At 52.2% G+C, this 18,889-nt stretch overlaps 4 protein-coding genes across 7 annotated transcripts in view; 3 read left to right on the top strand and 1 right to left on the bottom strand.

Moving 5' to 3' along the window:
- The first annotated feature begins 71 nt into the window (after positions 1-71).
- On the top strand, positions 72-6,476 carry LOC122389271 (eukaryotic translation initiation factor 3 subunit D-like). 4 transcript variants are annotated; one of them, XM_043381147.1, is made up of 3 exons: positions 72-355; positions 4,250-5,262; positions 5,595-6,476. In XM_043381147.1, the coding sequence occupies exons 2-3, from the start codon at positions 4,279-4,281 to the stop codon at positions 6,243-6,245; spliced, it is 1,635 nt and encodes a 544-aa protein (XP_043237082.1). In that variant the 5' UTR covers positions 72-355; positions 4,250-4,278; the 3' UTR covers positions 6,246-6,476. The 4 variants fall into 4 exon arrangements, with proteins under 4 accessions (XP_043237082.1, XP_043237103.1, XP_043237092.1 ...); XM_043381168.1 differs by having other exon boundaries at positions 228-291; XM_043381157.1 differs by having other exon boundaries at positions 258-417.
- Positions 6,477-7,403: 927 nt separating this feature from the next.
- LOC122389268 (KICSTOR complex protein ITFG2-like) lies at positions 7,404-12,984 on the top strand. Its single transcript, XM_043381132.1, has 8 exons — positions 7,404-7,633; positions 7,964-8,719; positions 9,071-9,253; positions 10,202-10,336; positions 10,907-11,022; positions 11,397-11,561; positions 11,876-11,990; positions 12,366-12,984. Exons 2-8 carry the CDS (start codon positions 8,564-8,566, stop codon positions 12,762-12,764), a joined length of 1,269 nt encoding a protein of 422 aa, XP_043237067.1. The 5' UTR covers positions 7,404-7,633; positions 7,964-8,563; the 3' UTR covers positions 12,765-12,984.
- Positions 7,979-8,380, top strand: LOC122389825 (mitochondrial inner membrane protease subunit 2-like). Its single transcript, XM_043382237.1, has one exon. It carries the CDS (start codon positions 7,979-7,981, stop codon positions 8,378-8,380), a length of 402 nt encoding a protein of 133 aa, XP_043238172.1.
- A 1,426-nt stretch (positions 12,985-14,410) lies between the features above and the next one.
- Positions 14,411-18,889, bottom strand: part of LOC122389242 (methylcrotonoyl-CoA carboxylase beta chain, mitochondrial-like) — a 38,774-nt gene continuing 34,295 nt past the window's right edge. Inside the window, exons 2-6 of the mRNA XM_043381097.1 lie at positions 17,488-17,623; positions 16,469-16,602; positions 16,137-16,264; positions 15,645-15,914; positions 14,411-15,215 (exon numbers count right to left, since the gene is read on the bottom strand). Of these exons, the coding sequence (XP_043237032.1) occupies positions 15,138-15,215; positions 15,645-15,914; positions 16,137-16,264; positions 16,469-16,602; positions 17,488-17,623 (746 nt within the window). The 3' untranslated portion in view covers positions 14,411-15,137. The remainder of the gene's footprint in view (positions 15,216-15,644; positions 15,915-16,136; positions 16,265-16,468; positions 16,603-17,487; positions 17,624-18,889) is intronic.

The raw sequence follows: 18,889 nt of genomic DNA, 5'->3' as shown, positions 1-18,889 counted from the left end.
AGCACATTTGGCGCAACTGAGACAGATAAACCTGTTCACAGCTGGTTACAAACAGCATAATGAGCAGCTACATCAAAAATAAGCAGCTCAGTTCCCGACAGTACTGCTTTTTAGATGTTTCCATGCTAAAATTATGAAGCAAAATATTTTTCACCTACTCAAAGATTTTGAATGCATGGTTTTGCGCAAAATCTGAAGATAGAAAACAAAAAATAGTGGACCACCTTGAACTCCATTACAGCTCTATACCTTGTCGACAAATGTGGCGTTTATTTCCTCGTGCCCCGCCGCGTGAGAGACTTTTACTAGTTTTTTAACTTATTTGATTTATTGGAGGTTTTCCAGAATTAGTTCGGTAAGCTTTCATGAAAATTAATTTCAATTTCTGTTATCTCCACGTTTTGGCTGAGTACCGAAGTGCGTTGATGTGTGTCGCCTTGAAGTGAACCGGATGAACTGGTCACTTCGATTTTTGCTTAATTTAATTTCCAAAGCCATATTGATTTCATATGCATAGGTTTGCTGTGTTTACGTAAATAACTTATGATGTAGCTCAAATCCTTTAATTTAAGTATATTTTCATCATTCTTAGATTTCATTGACTATATCTTTCCCACTTGCCCATTGATTTCAGCGGGTTCCATATGGTTGGTAAACGGGCTGTCAAAAGTGGGCATAACATTTCCATGTAAACAGTCACAGGTGAAGATAGTGTGGTATCAACATGTCAGGGTCCCATTTACCATGTCAAGATGCATCAAATGAGATACATTTTCTAGGGAAAAGGGCAGCTTTGATGTTGACCTTGTCCTCATGGACATTTGGGAAAACAGGGCGCCGGAGGGCACATTTGGTCACGTTGCTATTAAGAAGTTCTCCCCCTCTCTACGCCTTCTACACGCTGGTTGTCACGTGGTTTGTGCGAGTGAATATCAAGAGCCTTGAGCAAATCACCCTAGGCACCCTGTCTTCAGCATTGTCCATCCTCATCTGACCCCAAATGACCTGTAAATGATCATGACACATACTAGGTCTTTTTATGTATTTGCAGCTTCTCATCTTGAATTTGGCTTCAATTTTCCCTCTGAACATTCATAAAGGGCTTCAATCATAATCATAATCATAAAGGGCTAGTATCAAAACTGGCTGCATTATATATGTAGACAAAAGATATCCATATGCCATGCCTGTGACCTCTAGAGCACTCATGCTCAGACATTTTTAGTAAGAGAAGCAATGCAGGCGAAAAATGCCTCCCCTGGGCTGCGGTAGTTGGGATTACCATCGGGTATGGCATGATTCAATGAAACTTACCTTACCTTACCTTGAAGGTCATCGGGATAGAAAAGGCCACTTGGCCTATAGGTCCCGTTCTCACCGAGTTACTTGGGGAGACATTCAGGACTCGTAAGGTTGTGGCATGACATACATTAGGTGGGTCCAGTGATGGTCAAGTCGTGCCTTGAATGTCGAGAGTGTTTCGGCCGATACGACCTCAGCAGGTAGAGCGTTCCAGTCGTTGATGATGCGGACGCTGAAGCTGCGTCGTCGGGCGAGAGTCGCAGCTCGGGGTTTGATCAGCTTCCATCCGTGTCCTCTCGTCAGCTCGGTCTCGTTCTTGGTGAAGAAGGTCGTTGGCGGCACATCGATTCCACCGTGGAACAGCTGGTAGACCGTCAGCATGTCTCCCCTGCGGCGGCGGTAGAGCAACGACGGTAGTCTGAGACGCTTCAGACGCTCGGGGTAGGGAAGGTGCTTGATGGATTCCACCATACGCGTGGCGCGTCTCTGGACCTTTTCTAAGCGTTTCTGGTCTCCTTTGCTGAATGGTCCCCAGACGGCGTTCCCAAACTCCAGAAAGGGGCGGACGAGAGCCTTGTAGAGCAAGGGTAGGGTCGTCTCATCGATGTGAGCGAAGGATCGCTTGATGACCGCGAGCAGCTGCGAGGCTTTTGAAACGGCCGCGGCCGTTTGGGAGTGAAACTTCAGCTCAGAGTCGATTATGATCCCCAGATCCCTTTCTTCGTCTACCACGGCGATGGGCGTCCCGTTTAGCCGGTATTCGTGTGCAGGGTTTCTTGAGCCCATGTGCATCACCTTACACTTTCCTGCGTTGAACGGCAGCAGCCACCTTGAGGACCATCGTGCCAGAGCGTCCAGATCACCCTGCAGACCAGCACCACGTTCGGATGGATTTGTCAGTGGCTTATATAGCTTCGTGTCATCCGCGAACATCTTCATATTGCTTGAGACTTCTAGTGGCATGTCGTTGACGTATATTGTGAACAGCGTCGGTCCCAACACTGAACCTTGGGGGATACCGCTGGAGACTGGTGCCCACTCCGAGGTGCAGCCCTGAATCAGCACCCGTTGGCGACGGCCAACTAGGAAGGCCTGTATCCAGGTGAGAAGTTTACCTCCGACACCATACGACCTCAGCTTCTCGAGGAGACGTTTGTGCGGCACCGAGTCAAAAGCTTTAGCGAAATCTAGGTAGACCACATCCACCGGGGTTCGGTCTTCCAAGGCAGCGGTCCAGTCTTCGAGTGCCTCAAGCAATTGGGAGCTACACGAACGCTTCGCCAAGAAACCATGCTGAGATCTGTGAAGCAGGCCGTTTGCTGACATATGGTGCAGGAGCTCATCCCTGATGACAGATTCGAGGACCTTACAACAGACGGATGTCAGGCTGACCGGTCTGTAGCTGGATGGCAGGCGGCGATCTCCTTTCTTGAATATCGGAGTCACGTTGCCGATCTTCCACTCTGGGGGGACATCCCCGGAGTCCAGCGATTTCCTGAAGATCCAGCTCAGTGGGTGGGAGAGGACGGCTGCATTCTCCTTCAGTACGCGAGGGTGAAGGCCATCGGGTCCTGGTGAGCTGTGTGCTCGCAGCGCTGCCAGCTTGGTGTGTACCCGTAGCGGGGAGATTTCGACGTCCTCCAGAAGCGGTCCGTGATGAGGGCGCTCCAGGACAGGGATGGTGTCTGACGCTTCTTTGACGAAGACGCTACTGAAGTATCTGTTCATGGCGTTAGCTTTTGCCTTGTCAGAAGACACCGTTTCTCCATTCTCGTCTTCTAGGTCGCCGATGCCGTTTTTGGTCTTGAGGTGTGAATTTGCGTACCGCCAGAAGCACTTCGGGTTATCTTTGATTGACAGTACCAGCTTTTGCTCATGTTGTCTCCGGAGGGCTCTGGTCATGTTCCTCAGGTCGTTACGACACCTGACGTACCTGGCGTGATCGAGTTCATCGTGGCTTCGGCAGTAAGTGCTCCACAATAGCCTTTTCCTTTTCCTCAGTTGGAGGGCATGGCGATTCATGTATATGTTGTGTTCAGAGGCCTTCTTTCTGATGCTGGAGCATGACTCAATGGCTGCACAGATTGACGAACTAAAGAAGGTGTGAGCTTCATGAGTAGTCATGTTCCTCATCACCGCCCAGTTGCACGATTCAAGCGCATTACTCAGTGAACGATAGTTGGTGCGAGAATACATGCGTGGCAGCGAGGATGGCGCAGGTGCGTAGCACATCAATGTGAAGGTAAGGATTACATGATCACTTCTACCCAGGGCAGGGCCATACTCAAGGTTGCGAACCATACCCTCCTCATTGGTAAAGACTAAGTCCAGAGTACTTGGCCTCTCTCCAAGCCTGTAACGTGTGGGCTGGGTAACATGTTGGAACAGGTAACAATCCTGGATCGTCTCTACAAAGGAGTGCGTGGCTGAAGTAGATGCACCAGTGTCCCAGTCAATGCCAGGAAGATTGAAGTCGCCAACGATGACAAGGTGTGAGAAGGGGGCTACAGCTGCTTGGTGAATCAGCTGCTCCAGCTTTTCAATGCTTTCTTCTTGGGATCCAGACGGGCTTCGGTAGATGCAGCCTATCAACAATTGATCTGTTCCTTGTAGCTTCAATCCAACCCAAACATCTTCAATCATTGATTTGTCAAAGACTACCTCAGAGACACTCAGATGCTGTGCTACTGCTTTTAAGGCATCCTGTAATTAAACTTGAAAGTTGTAAAGCACACATCTTTGACCCATGTATTGTTTTTCTTGCCTTAACTAAGAAAGGAATTTCATGTTTCTCATCTTTGATAACATGATAGGGGAATCCACCCATGATAAACTTGTCTCTTTGTGGTCTTGATTACAGACTGCTGTGCAAATACGGTGCTTTGATTGCTGTGTTGATCAATATACAAAGATAAATCCCATTTTGATGGCTAAATTTATCTTCCAGCCTGATCTGGTGCCACACAGCAGCCCACAATGGCCAAGTTTGTGCCGCCCAGAGTTCAGATTAACGAGACGGGCTGGGGCCCAGCCGGCACGGTGGACAAGTTCTCTGATATGCCGTACCAGCCGTTCTCGAAGGGCGATCGGATCGGTAAGGTGGCGGAGCTGTCAGCGCGCGAGGGCGCCTTCCAGGACCGCCGCTACGGCAACAAGTACAACTCGCAGTTCGGCGGCGGCAGCCAGTACGCCTACATGCACGAGGAGGACGAGGACAGCTTCAAGCTGGTGGTGCAGCCCAAGGTGCCGAAGCCCATGTTCCGCGGCCGCTACCAGCGCAACTTCCGCCAGCGGCAGATGCAGAACCAGCAGCGCGGCAATCAGGCTGACACGCGCGTCATGACCAAGGGCGAGAAGACGCGCGACGCCAACCGGCAGCGCCAGGTGCGCCGGCTGCAGAAACAGTTCGGCAACCGGCAGCGCTTCGACTACAACCGCTTCCAGATGAAGAACCGCGACGCGTCGGTGACGGTGCGGCCCGACTGGGTGGTCATCGAGGAGATGGACTTCCCGCGGCTGCAGAAGCTGGCGCTGCCCAGCGTCGGCGAGCCCAAGGACCTGCTCAAGTGCGGCGCCGTCAAGTACTACAACAAGGCCGTCGATCGCATCAACGTGAAGAAGCCGGAGCGGCTGGAGCGCATCGACCGCATCCACCACAAGGTCACCACCACCGACGACCCGGAGATCCGCAAACTGGCCAAGTCGGGCGGCAACGTGTTCGCCACCGACGAGATTCTGGCCACGCTCATGTGCTGCACGCGCAGCAACTACTCCTGGGACATCGTCGTCCAGAAGATCGGCAACCTCATCTTCTTCGACAAGCGCGACGAGAGCGAGTTTGACCTGGTGACGGTGTCGGAGACGGCGCGCGACCCGCCCAGCGACGAGGGCCCGTCCATCAACTCGCCGCGCAACCTGGCCATGGAGGCCACCTTCATCAATCACAACTTCCCCGAACAGGTGAGGCTGCCGTTGGCCGTTACAAGAACGAACTCGGTGGCCTGGTCGGCACTGAGGCTGGTGTTAGATTATTTGTCATGCCCGTACAGAAATTTGTAGAGCACTGCTGATGAAAGCATCATTCATAGCATAAGTATCATAAGTGTCATTAATAACAGCTTGACTTAGATGTTGACATTCAAATGGGGAGAACACCTTGATTTTATACTTAAGGTTTTATCGCGTGTTGTGTTGTTTTTCATCCCATAATTTGTATCGGAAGTGCGTGTCCCATACTACTTGACCCGCCCCTCCCATTTTTAACGTCCACCTACTCTGTTCTCGCTGTGCAGGTGCTGCTGAACGACTACAAGCGCTACGAGTTCGAGAACCCGAACCCGTTCATCGAGGAGGACGACGACCCGGAGTCTGTGGCCTCCGTGGCCTACCGGTACCGGCAGTTCTCTCTGGGCGACGACGTGCAGCTGGTGGTGCGCACCGAGCACGACGCCGCCGTACTCGGCACCGACCAGTTCATGACCATCCGCGCGCTCAACGAGTGGGACCCCAAGCACGCCAACAACGTCGACTGGCGCCAGAAGCTGGACACGCAGCGCGCCGCCGTGCTCGCCAACGAGCTGAAAAACAACAACTGCAAGATGGCCAAGTGGACCGTGCAGGCGCTGCTCGCCGGATCAGACATCATCAAGTTCGGCTTCGTGTCGCGCGTGGCGCCCCGGGACTCGAGCAAGCACGTGATCCTCAACGTGATGCAGTTCAAGCCGAGCGAGTTCGCATCGCAAATCAACCTGTCGATGGACAACGCGTGGGGCATCCTGCGCTGCATCGTGGACATCATCCGCGGCCGCGACGCCGGCAAGTACCTCATCATGAAGGACCCCAACAAGCAGATGATCATCCTGTACGACATTCCCGACGACACGTTCGAGACGGATGACGACGAGGATGACAGTGACGAGGGCGGCGACGAGGACGAAGATTAGTCGCGCCGCCCGCGGACACGTGCTGCTGCAGCGGCGGCGGGGGTGAGACGCGCGCGCCTGGTTTTGGCTATCCTGTGGGCGGTGTTCGGGCGCGGGACTCCCGTGTCGACTGAGCACGCGCTGTGGCGATGGGGTGCGGCGGTTCGGCCGCTGTCTTTTATCGACGCAGTAGCTGGTTGCGTATTGTTTTGTCACGTCGAACTGCTAATACATACCTATATATGGACTGGATACGATGCTTTGTCGACAGACGTCTTCCAACACCCGACGGTTCACTGTTCACACTTGTGGGTGGTCTGGCACGGTTGGAAAGACGCACGCACTTAGCGATTGCTTTAGTCGAGTTATTTTGAGCTCTTGCCGTCATGAGCTCAAAGCTGAACAGGGGACGTAGGAGACATTTAGATCAGGATGTTACGGCTCAACCTTTCTGCTTACAAGCAAGCTGAAATCCCTGGGTTAGGTCGCTCATAACTCATGCAGGCATGCATCTTTGAGCTGAGACATCGGGTTATGCGGTCGGGCGCCCGCGCAAATTGGTGTTCCGCTTTTCCGCAGCAAAATAGAACAGTAGGCAAAAAATGTGGAGCGTATCAAGTCGTGGGTTGCTCGTGGGCTGTTTTAGCGAAATAGGGGCTATAAATCTCGCCTAGCCTTGTGTACCTATGTGAGAAGATAGAACTTTGAAGAGGCGCCATTGCCGAGATTGGTGGTTTGGTGTTCCATTCATTCCACGCAATACAGTAGAACCTATATATGGCATTGCAGTAGACGTGTAACATTTAATATCTGGCCTAAAAAGTAAAAATGTAGACACTATTCCCTCGGGCCACCATGAAGGACCATTAGGTATTACAGGAAATATTGCAATGCGTTATACGCATGGTGCACTTTTCATACCGCTAGATACGTTGCAAGTAAAGATTGGTGTGAGCTATGGTGCACTCTCATGTAGAAGGTATAAAAATATGTTCCGAACTCTTTTCTACATGCATTTCATGCATGAATCAGATTATTTCAATGAATCAGTGCTTCATAAAACACAGGAATCTTGGACTCGAGCAAAGAGAAACCTTTGAGTTCGGTGAAATTTTCACTACTTTTTCCTGCGATTTGGTAGCAACAGCTCACTATAAAAACGACGAACTTGAGATGAATGCCGAATGCCGTAGGCTGTGTGTGCTGCTAAATTGTTTTGTGGTGTTTTTCATATCTATATCAATATGCTTTTGTATGTTGTTGTTTCTATTCCATCGCATTGTTTCTGATTCATCTCATCGAAAAATTGGAGATCTCAAATGCCACGTCTTGGGTCTCTTTTTCGAACTGTAGCCCTTAGCATCCCCGTTGGGATAACCTTTGTTGACGTCTTCGGATATGTGGCCAAGGTTAGTTTGTTGCTGAAGGAAAAGAACATATATTTTTTTAGGCTTGCTGGTCCAAGGGTCTAACTTAAGTTTTTTGCCACTTGCCAGCGACCTTTTCTTGATCAATAGGTGCTTGTATTAGTATCATTCTGCCTCAACAGCTAAAAGAAGCAAATAAATTAATTTAAGATTTTTAGCACCCATAATTAGATTCACTTTCGCAGGTTTCGTTTAACCATAAATCATACACATGTATTTTCTTTCAACTGTAATGGAAAATTAGGTGACATGTAATGCATCATATTTTGAGTTGTGAGCAGAAAATTGAATTAACTGCACATATTTTGACAGGTTGAGGGTTCTTCTATGCAGCCTGCTCTGAATCCCAATGGCGACTTTGGCGACTACGTTTTCCTGAATCGTTGGTCGATTCGTAACTTCCAGCTGGCTCCAGGCGCCATCGTCTCACTCAGCTCGCCCAAGGAGCCTGACCAGAAGCTGATCAAGCGTGTGGTGGGGCTGGAGGGGGACCTGGTGCGCACGCTCGGCTACCGACAGACAGTGGTGCGCGTGCCGGACGGCCACTGCTGGCTGGAGGGCGACAACCGCGGCCACTCGCTCGACTCGAACCTGCTCGGCCCGGTGGCCGTGGGCCTGGTGACGGCGCGCGCCTCGCACGTGGTCTGGCCGCCGAGCCGGTGGCGCCGCCTGGAGCCCGAGCTGCCCGAGGACCGGCGGCCGCTCAACTGGACCCCGGCCAGTCGCTGAGCCGCCGACACCGGCTGGGCGACCGACACCGGCTGGTCAGCTGCGGAGCCTGCCGACACCGGCTGTTATTAGCGGAGCTGCTGATCAAAAACTGACAAAGACTTGTGCTTGTGATCTATCACGTGGCCATTCGCCGAGTAGCGGCCTGTTTGTGAGTGTGACTCTGTGAGCGCACGCCCCACAATGCGGACGGTGTCGTTCGTCGGTCACGTGGACCTGGAGGTGCACGGCGGCGTGTCGCCGTCGGCGCTGACGCTGGCCGACGTCGATAACGACGGCGAGAACGAGCTGGTGGTCGGCACAGAGACCGGCGAGCTCTACATCTTCAAAGGACTCCAGGTGAGTGAGGCGGCCGAGCCGATCCGAGTCTCGTTACCGAGTCACTCGAATTTTATCAGTCATTTCCTTCTGATCAATGCGTTGCTACGCTGTCACGCATGTATTGCATCTCGTATTGCTCAGGCTTTTACAGTGCGTTGACTCTGAAACAAGAGATCACATGTTGTCTGTATACCGCAATCATGATAAAAGAATCGTCGTGTTTGCATGTACTAATCGCCCTTCCTTCGTTCATCGTCCCTTACGTCGTTCGTCCTGACCTGACGCTTCATGACAGCCTCTTTGCCACGTCTCGGACCTGGGCTTCGTGTCGGCCGTCTGTTGTGACACCCCCCCCCCCTGTTCCATCAGACGCAGCCGCTGTGCCACGTCTCGGACCTGGGCCTCGTGTCGGCCGTCTGCTGCGGACCGCTCATCAGCCCCGACCGCAACACTCTGGCGGCGATCAGCGGGAACGGCTGGATCCACATGTTTGAGGTGGACGAGACGGGAATCCGACAGCGCCGCGACCAGAGGATACCCGCCAATGTAAAGGTGCGCACGGGGGCGTCAATGGTAGCCGGGATGGGCGAGATTGGTCATTACTCGTGTTTTTGTGCTTGCTTATGGCTTGATGAACCCCAGGGTGCAGACGCCACCAGTACCAGCCGAGAACTGTATTCAGCGAGCGGAGCGGCGGTGGCCCGGGCGGCCACGGCCCAGACTGCATTTGATACCGGCGCCGGCTCAGCGGCGGCTCCAGGCTATAGAGCGGGGTGTGACCACAGCAGCCACCACGATACAACTCGCATGTTTCGTTACACACAAATCATAATTTAATGTAACATTATTTCTCATATCTCAGCGACCTGTGCCATTAAGTGTAGCTGATGTTGGCTACTTTGTCTGTTTTTGTTTGCTTGTTTGTTTTGTTTGCTTGTTTGTTTTGTTGGGGATGATTGGAATTAGGGGAGACATTGGTCTGGGCAGACACCCTAGAGAGTCACCGGGGCTGAGTCCGTCCGAATGGACAGGCCGACCAGCCCCCCAAGCACTCTGCACCCGGCTACGGGGTGCGCTCCCTCGGGAGCAGCGGTGCCGCTCCAAGGGAGCAGCCCGCATGAGAGAAAGGTGCCTGTCCACTGTCCAGCCCGGAGTGGGGGTTGCGGCGTGGATGAGAAGGATTTCAGTATCCTGAGGATGGAAACGACGGAACGGAGGTGTTAGCTACTCTGTATTTTCGATTTTTCCTGCAATGTCGTTTTCTCGTTTATTCACCAAATAGTGCTCATGGCTGGAGACGAACAGGGAGAGTTGCATGAGACCGGGTGTGTCATCCTTTGATGCAGCACAATGTAACCGTATTTCTGTGTGTGCTCACCACTTACTGTTTATCTTATAAATGGACCGACTAATGCTACCATTTCGGCTTGGGTACGTGTTAGGGCCTGCCCGACATCTACCGGCGCTTGACTAACATTAGTTTCGTCCTGTGCCCGCCAGACGGCGGTGCTGTCGGACGTGGACCGGGACGGCCGGGTGGAGTTAGTCGTGGCCCTCACGGACCGCGTGGTGCGCGTCTACCGCTGGCAGGAGGACGCCCTCCGAGCCATCAGCAAGTGCGAGCTCATGCAGCAGGTGGGTGATCGGTGCAGTTACCCGCAGTGGTAATTCCAGCGCAGTGGTATGCCGGCAGATGCTCAAACAGCGCCGTTGGTCCGTACTATGCTGCGGCGGAGGATGCGATATGTGCCGATATATGCGAGGGCAATGGCTCTACGTCACACGAAACACTGGACTGGAAATGTCTGCTTTCTGCCTAGTATTATGAACGATTTATTGAGTCAAAATGAATTGTCAGCTGCTGACCTCGCCGTCATCTTACAACACTCAACCTATTATTTGATTTACACAGTCATTCATTCATAGGTTGTTTTTATGCATTGTAGTTTTTCTCATTCTCTTACTTTGATGTCTATGTCTCATAATGTTTCCCCTTTATACTGTCAAATCGGTGACATCTCTGCCGTTTCCATCCGTCCGGTAACACTCCCCTCTTTCTCCCGTAACATGTCCCCGTAAGACCGGTAACATTTCGCCCGTCCTTCCCGTCAGATCGGTAACATTTCCGCTGTTGCCCCTTTAGATCGGTAACACCTCACCCGTTCTCCCGTCAGATCGGTGACATTCCCCCAATGCTCCCCTCAGATCGGTAACATCTCGCTGAATGTGGAGGAGGACGGGTGGCCGTCGGTGCTCGTCTCCCAGCCGGGAGCGGCCGTGGTCCGCCTGCGGTACCGCTCCTCCACGGCCGAGGACGGGCGGTACGTACACGAGACGCGGCCGGGACTCCGGCGAAGTTTGCGGGTTTCGGTGGTAGTCGAAGCATTGCCACTGTTGAGCTTTTGAACTATCATTGCTGATGTTGAGTTTACTTCAATGAAATCGGACACAGTTCGTGTACACGTCGCCCTTCTGCACTGGATGTAGCGGCTGTGCTAATTGTGTCACTCTCCCGCAGGGAATGTGACAGTGTTGAGATTGATGACGTCACTGTCTCCCACAGGGAATGTCAGTGTATGGAATTGATTACGTCACTTCGCAGTGAAGGTCGAAGTGTGGAGATTGATCACGTCACTTTCCGACAGTGTATGTATATCAGGGTGCAGTATGGTGACGTCATCCCCCTCCCCCGCAGGGAATGTCACAGTGTGGAGATAGACGACGTCAGCCGCGCTGTGAAGGCGCGCCACAACGTCTCGTGCGAGGTGCTGGGAGGTCTGAGGGAGGCCGCCTCCAACACCTACGCCATGATCACTCTGGACGGCAGCCTCTTCTACGTCAAGGACAACGAGCTCTGCTGGTGAGAGAGATGTTGGTTTTGATGGACAGTGCTGTCATCGTCCCTGCCAGCATAGTCTCATGTCGATTTATACAGTGGGTAATGGGTATGTGTTATAACCATTGTTACATATGCCTACAACCTAGCATTGGCTACTTTATATCAGTAGTCTAGTAGTAATAGAGTAGCTCTTACGGCACCTACGCCACCTCTATGACCCGACGTAAGTTAAGTGTTGTCACCATATTGATTATGCCAGTGATGTAGCAACAATGCAAACCATGTCACGAAATCCGGCGTCAACCCTAACGACCCTGACCGTCCCCTTTCGCCAGGTCGATGCCGCTGCACCACCAGTTGTTTTGTCTGACCAAGCTGGACGTGACGTCCGACGGCAACGACGAGCTGATCGTCACCTCCTGGGACGGACACACGTTCATCATCAACCAGGTAAGTGTTTATGAGTCCGGGTGTCCGATAGTCTCAGCTGTGAGCGGGCGAAGGACGGGGCTCAGTCGAACCCGAGAAGGATGGGGGATGTCAGGTTGGGAGGTGGTGCTCCGAATTGGCGACTGTTCGGCTAACTTCTGTTTACCAGTAGACCTCTACGTCATGTAATGGTACAACTGTTGTACTGTTGTACTACAACATGCACACATGGTGTAGAGGCGAGATACATTTCTGGCGTAAAATGGATTTAGGAATCGGTCTTATCTTCGTGCACTTCGCGATCGTCAATTACTGTACTCGCTGGTCGCACATTTGTATGGAATATGCTTCTCGCCTCTCCTGCAGCTCACTGCCCTCCTCCCCCTCCGCCTCTAGGAGAAGCAGGCGGTGCAGTTTCTGTTCGAGGAGCCGGTGACGGCGTTCGCGGCCGGTCGGTACGGCTCGGGCGGCGCCAACGCGCCCTGCATGGCGTACGCGGCCGTCGGCAAGGTGGTGCTGTTCCACAGCGTGCGGCTGCCGGTGATGGTGACCGAGACGCTGACCGACATGATGGAGCGCGAGCACCCCTGGCCGGGCGACGCCGTGCTGACCCAGTCCCAGAAGCAGGCCTTCTACCGCTGGCTGCTGTACGGCTTCCCGGCCGTGCAGGCCAAACAGGCAGAGAGGGAGAAGGCGGGGGACGGCGGGCAGGGGAAGGAGACCACGGAACACCCCGAGGACCCCGGGGATGAGACCGACGGCGTGCCGCGCTTCCAGCCGGCCGAGACGCCCTAGTGATGTCGCACGCGCCCCGAGGTCTGGGGGTGTTTGTATACTGTGAGCAGCGGCCCGGAGTGTGCTCGGCTGCAAATGATTGATGCCAGTTTGATACCTTGCCGGATGTATGTACCAGGGACGCGTCATGAAACGTAGGATCCGATTGAGATATTGGAAGTGCACTTTGTGTTAGTGAACGTGATGTATCCAAGCTGTGCAATACAAGTACCTATATGCTGATGCTACTTTTATTTGTTTGTTCTTTCTGCCAACCACGAGCGAAACTGCGCAAACGAATGCATTCCTGCATGCTCGGAAGCTTCACGTTTCAGTGTTTCACACTGCAAACGGGGCGCCACATGGATAACTGCGTTTTCACTTATCAAAAGCGCGTGATCGTTCTCTGTTCCTCGTCTTGACGCTCTCAACAAAACTACGGAACTTAAGAGGCAGATCATAAACGTGCTGTGCTGGCCTATTGAGTCCTCCCACAAGTAGAATCGGCTGATGATAAAAGTCCCCATGCCTTGTATCACGGAATATATAGTCTACGACATATGTCGATACGAATATATGTCGTAGACTATATATTCCGTGCTTGTATGAAATAGAACTGTTTCACTGCAAGCTTTATTTTGAAACGTTCAAAATTCAAGCGTAGTCTTCTTTTCAATGGTACTGCCCACAGTGTATTACGTTCGGCTTTGCAGCTGAGCTTCACGACTGGTGTCACTGCCGGTTCTTCCTGCTCGCCTGTGGTCGGTTGCGCGTGCCACCGCCCTGGGCGACGGTCGTCCACCGCCCGGGGCGAACGGCGACTACTCGGCCCAATCGACACGACCGAGGCCCCACAGTACCGTGATCGCGCGGACGGGAGTGGGCGTGGCACGCGCCGACGGCTGAGGAAGTGCAAAGACTGTGACCGGAACATTGACAGTCGGGGCCGAGTACCCAATCTGCCCAATGGGTAAGGACATGGACATCGACACAGAATGGCTTCGCCAATAACCGGTCTCGCAGCCCGCAGGTGAGGATTGAGGTGGTGGTGGTGGTGGGGGGATCGGTTCGTAAATGGTCATTTGTGAGAAAGGGAGGTATGTTGTACGGACACAAACGTGGCCATTTCCCTCAGGCGTTGACTTCCGTCGGGTTTAGAGCTTACTGGAACTTTATTTTCATAGAATAATGAAAGGGTCATGAACCAAAAACTTAGATAGCATGGCCAGACTTAGCCGGGTATGGCGAAAATGGGGTACCATTTCATTAATAATTTTCATACACGATAATACGCCTAGTACCTACATGTCTGGAAAATCCTAATGTCGGGACGGGTGAGCACGACTGTCCGCTAACGCTTCTGTGTGAAGGCAGTGAATTCTGCCAGTGACCCGATTTTTTTTTTCACAGGTCACGGGCTCTGTTAATGTCTAAGCAATAGGCACGCGTTCAGCAAGTGCTGTCGACCGAGAGGGGAAGGTGAGGGCGAGGTCTGATCAATTACGGGTAGATGCGGTCAGCGATGGGGCTGAAAGTTTCTTTGATTCAGTCCGTCGGACGAACATCACGAGCCCGATTGAACTTTATCGTCACATTGGCCGCAATAGATTCAGTCCACATCCAACCTAAGTTGTAAAAAAGTCAGCTGCAGATTATAAAAAACACTATTCACAAGGCAAATGTGGGTTTATATTCGTTTCATCTTCTTGCCTTACACCTAATTGCATTGTTTCTGTTTCGGCCTCCTGGGAGAGCTCCCGCTGAGGCAGACCATTTGAACATTACCACTCGACGCGACGGGGGACAACTACTGCAATATTCACACTATAAATCAATATCGATATTTCTCTACGTGTTTCTGGCACCTAGCGAGTAGCGATCCCCGTAACATTCAACCATCCCAAAAACGCTTATTTCAACACGCGATAAAGATATCAACAAGGCGACACAATCTGTCCGCAAAACTGACAGAAAGCTAAACGCTTTTTCCAGTGCATTTTGTTTTGGGATTCGAAGGCAAATCGACTCCCTTAGACCCTTATCACACTAACTTTCACTGCGTGGAGATTATCCAGCAAAAGCATCGCACACAAAATCACTGTCAATCCATAACACGGGGCGAACTTCCAACTGGGGAGAACTTCATTATTGAGCACCGATTCATCGCAAATCATCTACATAACAACGTGATAAGGACACTTCACCGAAATCCTATGAAACCACTCCGAGTGCCCCGTCATCCATCAAGGCTGGCGCCGCCGACACGGGAGTTTCGGGGATACCTAGCTCTGAGGCGCCGCGTGCCGGAGTTCAGCGATAACTCTTGGGCGTGCCGTGCCACGATAACTCCGGGCGCCGCCGTTCAGGAGGTAGTCGCCAGTAGTCCCTAGCCTCCTACATGCGGATGATCGGGTGTCTCCTCTCCTGGTGCGGAGTGTTCCAGCTGACCACGGCCAGGGCCAGCTCCAGCGTCTGAAACATATTCCGACAAGGGGATATGGCGCAAATGCTTCCCAAACTGGCTCAGTCTCGTCCTGTCGGGAACTCTGTTCTGATCACTTTGGTTTTGACTTTAAAGAATTTCAGGAAGTGAGGCCTCTTCGTGAGGCTTGTAGCTCCCATACGTAGTTCTGTCTTGAATAGGACATATGTTTGGCTCAGTCCGCACTTGCGTCTATGCTGAATATCAGTGGACTTGGAATATGACATCTTCTGTGCAATCACTTACTGGTGCAATTAAACCAAACACACATTTTCAGCCATTACAAAAATAATATCTCCTGCCAGTTAGGTTTTCCGTAGCTGGTTGATGAAACACATTATGCATTGATAACTTGCAACAGTCGCACCACTGCTAGCGCGTCCACAATGTCCCCAACCCTCCCACCGCCGTTCACCCACCTTCCTGGTGTCCCTGGGCCGGATGACGCCGTCAATCAGCACCCGTGACGCGTAGTACAGGCTCGAGTCCTTGGGCAGCTGGATGAGCGGCGGCGGTTTGGCCGGCCGGCCCGGCTTGGTCGGTTTATCGGCCGGCTGAGGAGGCTTCGCCGGCCGCGGGGGAGCCGCCGCTGCCTCGTCAGGAGCCGGAGCGGCGGCCGACAGGGACACGCCCGAGAACTTGGCACGAGGCCACGCGAAGTAGAAACTCGGCTCGAAGGAAATACCGCACTGAAACGAGAAAAGCTCATGAGAGGCACAATGCGTGTAGGACGCACCAAACGCATTCACTTCAATTATGTGACGAATTTAGGACCAAGGAATCAACAATCTATATGAAGTGCCAGACGATGGACAATCATTGACCATTTATGCGGCCCGCATGAAAACAAAAATCCCAGTTACCGTGACAGACGTACCATAGTCATGTCCTGGTCGCCGTGACAGACGTACCATAGTCATGTGCTGATCGCCGTGGCAGCCGGTGAGGTTGACACTAATCCGAGGCACTCGGGAGGCCGCCAGTACGGTGGCCGCCCGCGCGCGACACTTGAGCACCTCCGGGTCAGAGCACTCCTCCACTGCCGGGAAAACAGGGATAAAAGTTGGGAGCCGAGACCAGACAGTTCTGTCAAGTATACGACTGATAGGATAACTGGATGTACGTAATGCACGAGTTTCAGAAACGCAATGAATGTCGAAGCGGCGAATGATGCTCGACTATGACTATGGGTGCAAGAACATCGCTCGATTCTGTAGGTTTACATCTGTGTCGGGTACTTTACCCGTGTCTGGCAGCGCGTTCTGCAGGTAGAGCAGCGGGATGTCGCGCTGGTCACAGAGCTCCACCAGGTGCGCCATCTTCAGCGCGTCACGGGCCGTGACCGTGCCGTGGTTGGCCACCACGCCCACCAGACGCCTGGCCGGGACACACATGGCGAGGGAGGGAGTCGTTAGAGGGAGGACCATCACGCCCACCAGACGCCTGATCGGGATACACAGCAAGGGAGGGAGTCGTTAGAGGGAGGACCATCACATCCACCAGACGCCTGGCCGGGACACATAGCGAGGGAGGGAGTCGTTAGAGGGAGGACCACCACGCCCACCAGACGCCTGATCGGGACACACAGCGAGGGAGGGAGTCGTTAGAGGGAGGGAGTCGTTAGAGGGAGGACCACCACGCCCACCAGACGCCTGATCGGGACACACAGCGAGGGAGGGAGTCGTTAGAGGGAGGGAGTCGTTAGAGGGAGGACCACCACGCCCACCAGACGCCTGATCGGGATACACAGCGAGGGAGGGAGTCGTTAGAGGGAGGGAGTCGTTAGAGGGAGGACCACCACGCCCACCAGACGCCTGATCGGGATACACACGAGGGAAGGAGTCGTTAGAGGGAGGGCCACCACATCCACCAGGCGCCTGATCGGGACACATAGCGAGGGAAGGAGTCAGCTGTAGGAACGACAGAGGAGTAAGCTAGAGAGCAAACGAGTGGCGAGACAAAGCGGCGAGCGGGAGTCTTTGGAGGGAGCACCAACACAAGCACAGACAAATGGCCAGCAAACGAGCCAGCTTTATCACTAGGAAGTGCCAGCTGGGCTGTACCATTTCTAACCAGGTGCTCGTAAAACGACATTGCCAGCTCTGCCTCAATAGTCTCGCACTACGATGTCCCACCTTCTGACTGATTCGACTCTACGACCTCGTAATGGTTAACGTGTACCGTCATTGAGCATCCCGTCAAGACAAATATCGACCAGCGCACACTGACCGGTCCTCTCCATTCGCTCGCTGCAGCGCTCACCCGCCCAGTTTGCCGAAGCCGGTGATGACGTTGACTCCGTAGCTGCCCTTGAACTCGCGGAAGCGGCTGCCGTCGAGGACCGAGGCCAGCACCAGCTTCAACTCGTCCCGAGATAGCTGACTCAGACCGGACAGAGCTGAGGACACGGTCAGCAAATGTCAGGGGGCAAACCGACGAGCATGTGGAGCGGGGAAAGATGATTCACAGCCAAGAAGGACCAAATGTTCCATTTTTAGCACTGTGGCGACGCAATAGTGACCACTCACTACATGCAGGATGCTCATCTTCAGGCCTTCTGTCACCGACACAACTCAGAAGGACAGTCGACCACCATCGGCGCGGCTCGGTTCGCGGTTATTTTGTAAATATGTAATCGGTAAGCTTTGCGCCGATTAAAGTTTATCTGTTTCACCGGCGAGAGGAGCCCGGTGACCATATGATGTCTGGACCAAGATTCTTATAGATAAGGTCAAGGCCCTAAAACATAAGGTTGGACGAAGTTTTCTACCAAAAATGTACTAGAATAGCGTACGAGTCAAAGCTATTTCCGTTGTTTCTTTACAAATATTTCGCAAACAAGCTTTTTCTGTAATAAATCATTATTTTGAAGTTAAGCAACCAGTTGCTATAAATTGGATAAGCAAACAATTATTTTCCATATAAAAGCCTAGCTTATATAGTCCAACTCTAGTTGAATAATCAAGTAGCTACTAAATTTTCCAGATGTGACACATATTGCGCACTTCAGACAAGTCCGTTGCTAAGGCGTTGCTAAGGACTCTTTCGCATGTTTTGCTGCGTGGTTTTTGTTATGAAGTGGGGGAAGTGAGATGGACAGGCTTTTTGATATTTTCTTTTCCTGGTTTTCTAGGACCGTCGCAATTATTTAACTTGACATACTTTTCTTGCTTTTTTATCGGAGGCTTTTTCAATAATTGGTAGATTCTATCGTGGAAATAAAAGGGCCAGCAGGCCACATGGGTAAATGCAAGTCGACTGATAGTGAAATAAAAGGTAGAAGTGTCTGTTCCATTAGAAATTTAATGTGATGTGATGGAACATGAAGCAACAGGATCAGACGCAAGAACCACCAATTAAGAACCCAGAACCAGCAATGAGCAAGCGCTATGCCATCAAGAGCAGCCATGGTAACGTTTGATTAGCTTTCAGAAAACCTTGGAACTAGACACCAGACGGTGAGCAATCAAGAGATCTTACAAGACCAGTAGTTACTTGAAAACGAGAGCCGCCAGGAAAATCAGTAGATTCTTCAATGGTAACACATTTCAACATCTATCTAGCATTTAGCAATGATTTGCACCAGCGAGGTGCTATCAATTGTGTTTTGTGTCTGTATCCCTAACTGCTCAAAAAATATTTGTCAATAAATAAACAAACAAAT

Source organism: Amphibalanus amphitrite, unplaced genomic scaffold, assembly GCF_019059575.1.
Source record: "Amphibalanus amphitrite isolate SeventyFive unplaced genomic scaffold, NRLGWU_Aamphi_draft 000019F_arrow, whole genome shotgun sequence".
NCBI lineage: Eukaryota > Metazoa > Arthropoda > Thecostraca > Balanomorpha > Balanidae > Amphibalanus > Amphibalanus amphitrite.
This window is presented reverse-complemented; position numbering and strand designations above follow the sequence as displayed.

Coding starts and splice junctions, on each gene's coding strand:
- LOC122389271 (XM_043381147.1), top strand. CDS start 4,279: ATGGCCAAGTTTGTGCCGCCCAGAGTTCAGATTAACGAGACGGGCTGG. Junction 5,263..5,594: donor ATCACAACTTCCCCGAACAG/GTGAGGCTGCCG, acceptor CTCGCTGTGCAG/GTGCTGCTGAACGACTACAA.
- LOC122389825 (XM_043382237.1), top strand. CDS start 7,979: ATGCAGCCTGCTCTGAATCCCAATGGCGACTTTGGCGACTACGTTTTC.
- LOC122389268 (XM_043381132.1), top strand. CDS start 8,564: ATGCGGACGGTGTCGTTCGTCGGTCACGTGGACCTGGAGGTGCACGGC. Junction 9,254..10,201: donor GGATACCCGCCAATGTAAAG/GTGCGCACGGGG, acceptor TGTGCCCGCCAG/ACGGCGGTGCTGTCGGACGT. Junction 11,023..11,396: donor TCCACGGCCGAGGACGGGCG/GTACGTACACGA, acceptor CCTCCCCCGCAG/GGAATGTCACAGTGTGGAGA.